A 5,052-nucleotide genomic window follows, 5' to 3' on the forward strand; every position below is an offset into this window, starting at 1 on the left:
ATGATATAGTTTGATATAACCCCTCCTTCAATCAAGATAAAACCTCCCAAACTTTGATTGGTAAACCAAGGTTCAAAACAGACTACCAAAAAACAAAGAGGTTGAAATTTCAAAATAAACAAAAGCTCATCATTGAAGTATCCTATTCCACTATTTCCTCCAAGTAGCAGCAACAAATAAAGGGGAGACTAAAGTAGCAACAGCCAAGACCTAAGAAAACCAAACACATCACAGTTAGGCAATTGATTTATAAACAACATCAATTGATATATAAAAGGTGACTAACTTGGACACTGTCTGAATCCATTTTAAACTTTCCCCAACTGATTGCTTCATTGGGTCCAACACCAGAATCAGATCCATCTAATTCTTGACCCAGGTTAACATACAAAGCATATTCCACTCCATTCTTCTACGTACCTGTCCCCAAGAGAAAATTAATGATAAAACAAAATGAATCAGCAATGAGTGAGAGAAATTTAGAAAAGGTTAAACCCACTTACATGTGACGTAAGATTGCATCAGCAATTTGATGTTTACAAACACCATCGCCTAAAATGATCGTACTGGCTATTTTAGGGGATCTACGGGATCCATCTTAATTAAACAAAACAAATCACCAAAATATAAAGAGTTGAATAATTGTCAATCAGATTGATCAATACTTTTCTTATAATTTAGGGCGGAATGAGGATCAAGATTTCAATTCCAAGTCTTTCAATCGTTTTAGAAGGAGTCAAATTGATCTTTTTGATTTCGCTTCTCTCCTTTGGTTTAGAATTGGCATAAACCAAGCTTCAAATTGACAATAGTTTTCATTGGGGACAAATAAATTTTGTATACAAATTGAACCTGATCTATGTGGATTTGACCTCGAGTTTGAATCAAAAGATGATAGATAAGTTGGACCTACACATTTGACAATGTCATCTTGTATACCTCCTGCTGTGAGTACAATTAATGATATGTATGACAGTTCAGTTGAAAACTCCAGAATTTCTTGTAATCCTGATGACATTTAATTTGAGGTGAGACCTAAGAAGAATTTCGTTTCTTCATCTTCAGTTGAATTTGGAGTTATGGTAGGCTTGTCATCTAATAAAATCCATTGACACTAAAAACAATATCGAATCGAAGATCGGTCAGATATCAAACCTTTTTTGATCTATTTGATTGTGACTTGAACGCTTTCCCAATACTTACCATTTTGTTAATGGTTTTGATTGATTGATATAAAGTTGTAGAAATCCATTTTTTGACCAGATGACATTAATTGATTTAAATCCAATCTATGATTAGAATCTTGATCATTGATCAAAATCAATTTGGCTGCGATAGGTATTACTATTGATTGAAGGAAGCTTCTTTCCTTAGCTTGATTGGATCTGTCCCGATTATCTTTGGTTTGAATCGATTTCATGATTCTTCAAGTGATGATTTCAGCTTTAGTTGTCAAAATTAGTTAGTGAATTATAAAAGTTAAATGTTCATTTGATGGTATTATGAATTCATGATTATATGATCTTATATGATAGCTTCAGTTTCCAGATTGGTTTGCAGATTCTTATCAGAGTTGGAGATTTTCAAAATCGATTCTGAGTGAAACTGTATCATTTAATTATCCTTTTTCCTTGATTGGCATTAGACTCATCAAAAAGTACAATCGAAATAAGAAGTCAACTTTTGAGGCTTGGCTTGCAACAATGGATTATACTGGAGCAGGATATACTGCTAAGAGAACGGGTTAGGTAAGATGGCACGAAAAGATAAGAGAGTATGAACTTGAGCCGAGGTAAATGGTAGTGTTGATGATTGCTTGAGGTTTGTATGTGATAGATGTTGTCCAAAAACGGAATGAGAAGATATATACCAATATGGAACTAAATATTGTGAGCAGAGCATAAGGAATATGACCAACATATGGTATAGCAATTAGTGCTGGCAGGTGCAGTAACACTGCATGCATACTATATTTGGCTGGAAGTGGGAGAAAAGTACTTGCATTGAATGAAAGCTTGTTGAATTGGAGCATGAAGAGACTTTATTTGGTAAGCAGCTTTTGCAGCATGGTAGAGGTTGAAAATTAAATAGAGTGGCAGTGGAATACAAAAATGCCTGTGAAAGGCTTGAAAGCCGGATAACGGGGTAGCTGAATATGGCAAGAGGGCTTTGGAGCGGAGTATGCATGTCCGTATTTAGCATTTGATGTGGAGTAAGCAGGTCCGTAATTAGGATCATGACACCGTGAAATTTGATAACAAGTTGAGCTTGTGCTGGATTTAGCAAAATACGGGAAGTCTTTCAAGAATTTAACTGTGCCAAGCGAAATCAATGAAAAAGAGGTGAAATGTTTTGGAATATAAAAGGAGGCCAACTTGGAGGCAAGAAATTATCAATCCACGCGCACCTCGCGAGCAAATCAAGGTTTCAAAAGATTCCTGATGGCTGAAACTGAGGTGTGCCGTGGATAGATGTAAACTTGTAAATTCTCCTTTTCAAGCATTGGCAAAGCCTTAGGCATAAATGCCGAGTTTTTGCTTGAAAGGGGGGATTTATGAATTTACATTTATTTAATCAGCCTGATTCAGCTTGTACAATAAGTGAAGCAGAGCAAGATATAGAAAGAGAAAATCCACAATTTTCGAAAAATTCAACCATTCAACTTCCTCAAAAGAGAAGCTTGTCTCCAGAAACTCCTAGCGACTTGAGACATATCCGAGGAAAACTCAAGACTTCCTCTACTTTCTCAACTTATCAGGCAGAAGATGCGAATCCACTTCAGATTACTTCAAAAAGGACTCTCTCTCCTGGAACCTCTAGCGGGACGAGGAATGTTTGATCTTGATTACAAACTCCTGATACTGCAAATCACAAAGAGATTACAACGGATACTAAGCCCTTGCATGCTTCAAAGGCTCTACCTGTTTATTCAAGACTTATCGCGGCGCTTGAAGAAGCAAGAAAGTCAGATTGCTTGACAGAACCGATGGAAGATGAACTCAAAAAGTTGACTTACAGATGTAAACAGACAGGAAACGGTACATTCATTTTCAAATCTCCTTGCTTTATCCTCTATATGTACTAACTTCTTTTGGAACCAGCTATCATACAAGGGAAAACTCTACCACCGGAAGACAAGGTTATCATTGTACTGGATGACAGTGATGAAGATTTGCATGCAAAATACAAATTCCCACTTGAAACCTCCACAACACACGAAAACGGTTTCAAGACAAACCAACCTTGCAGCCCTCTACCTGGAACGAGCCACGATGATCTTCACACCAAAAAGGATGACATTCAGCTCATCAATACTTGTATTGTTAACCCAAACAGTATTGATTCACAGCCTTCTCATCTACAAAGTGATGTGGACAAGAGAGAGGATAGCAACATTGCACAATTGCCTGCTCCCCTCCACGTTCCTGAAGAAGCGGGAGGTGGTAAAGCTTCTGATTCTCACGATGATGAGCGTGAATCAATTACTAATGTAGCCCAATTCGGTCAGTCTGAAGATCCATCCAACAAACCACGGTCTGCTCCTAGCCCTAGTGAATCTGCTCGATCTCAAAACGGAATTACGAACCAGTCTGCTCCTAGCCTCAGTTGATCTGATCAATCTCAAAACGGAACCAGGAACCAGTCTGCTCCTAGCCTCAGTCAATCTGATCAATTTCAAAATGGAACCGAGAACCAGTCCACTACTAGCCTCATTCGATCTTCTCAATCTCAAAATGCGATGGACTCTCAGTCTGCTTTGACCGTAGTTCAGTCTGAAGATGTTACTTGTGCCGTACATCAGACCCCAGCCTCTCCAACTGTTATCAACAAAACCAATTCAGCCCAGGAAATGATAAATGAGGAGTCGGCTTCAACTCGTATCATTGATAAAACATCTGGGTCTGCAAATATAGGCGAACATCCCCAGACTATCCAGGATCCTATTAAACCAACAGGAAATACAAATAGTCCCAGGAATTTGAGGACAAGGAAACAAACAAATATAGCAGTTGTGATACCGAAGTATCCTGATTGTAATAAGAAGTCTCAGCCTTCGAAACCGTATGAATTGCAAAAGAAAGTACAAGATTTCAAAAAAAGCAGTCAGAAAGCGATTGAATTTGAAGCCAAAGGCAACAATTGTAAGCTTCAACAATTAATTTCACCACATATCCTGCTGACTGTTGTTGCCTACTTAGTCAAGTTTTTTTTAGGATCGGATCAAATGGAAAAGGAGTTGACTGAAATCTTGCTACCATATAGCGGCAATCAAACAAGTAGAACTGCAAAGCTTGCTGCGTGGAAAGCTTTGACTGCTTTATTAGAACGAAGGCAAGTGGGGGAACCATTGGATCAGGTCTTCTTGGACTCTTTTGATTGTGGGACAGACCATGTGGTGATCAGGACACAATTCAATGCTCAAAAATGGTTTGAAGCAATACAACATAACAGTAAGTCTCTTCATTAGGTTGGTTATAGGTCAGTATCAAATTAACCTTCTGATATTCGATCCATGTAGTGCCTAGACTTTTCAACTCTCACCCTGGGGAGCCTGCATACTCAGATGGCTTCTTCAACACCTCCGTATTGATAAACAAAACATTGGCAGATAAAGTTCCTAAGAGTGTATTACCAGTTTGGCATCACACCTGGCGATCGATGCGGATGTCGGTTTGCCCTTCAGCAAAGAAAGTGACCGTTTTCCTGAAGATATTATTGGATTGTGTTCTCCTCACTGGAAAAGCTTTCCTCAAACGGCCTCCTCGATCTGAAACAGAGAAGGCTATGACTGGGGTGGAAGCGGTCTGCCAGGCAATTCAATGGCTGAATTCACAAAAGACTTCAAAAGTAAACAACAATAAAATCACACCACTTCTCGATGCAAACAACCTTGAGCTCTTAGTTGACGTTGGTCTGATTCAAGAGTGGCAGGATGTCTTTCTCAAGGTGCTTGATTCTTATGTCGTCCAATACTTTGAAGCCAAGTACATTCTGAATGAAGACGCAAGATCTGAAGATAGAGAAATCGCAATCCGCTTCAAGAAAGAATAG

The 5,052-nt window shown here is 38.6% G+C and overlaps 2 protein-coding genes across 2 annotated transcripts; one reads left to right on the plus strand and one right to left on the minus strand.

Moving 5' to 3' along the window:
• Positions 1-150: 150 nt before the first annotated feature.
• MELLADRAFT_88990 (uncharacterized protein) lies at positions 151-1,018 on the minus strand (the record flags this gene model as incomplete). Its single annotated transcript, XM_007404768.1, has 4 exons — positions 151-210; positions 287-412; positions 545-597; positions 844-1,018. The coding sequence occupies 4 exons, from the start codon at positions 1,016-1,018 to the stop codon at positions 151-153; spliced, it is 414 nt and encodes a 137-aa protein (XP_007404830.1).
• Positions 1,019-2,986: 1,968 nt separating this feature from the next.
• On the plus strand, positions 2,987-5,052 carry MELLADRAFT_88991 (uncharacterized protein; the record flags this gene model as incomplete). The annotated part of the gene is made up of 5 exons (XM_007404204.1): positions 2,987-3,038; positions 3,102-3,588; positions 3,637-4,142; positions 4,200-4,451; positions 4,520-5,052. 5 exons carry the CDS (start codon positions 2,987-2,989, stop codon positions 5,050-5,052), a joined length of 1,830 nt encoding a protein of 609 aa, XP_007404266.1.

This window comes from Melampsora larici-populina (assembly GCF_000204055.1).
Source record: "Melampsora larici-populina 98AG31 unplaced genomic scaffold MELLAscaffold_2, whole genome shotgun sequence".
NCBI classification, from domain to species: Eukaryota; Fungi; Basidiomycota; class Pucciniomycetes; order Pucciniales; family Melampsoraceae; genus Melampsora; species Melampsora laricis-populina.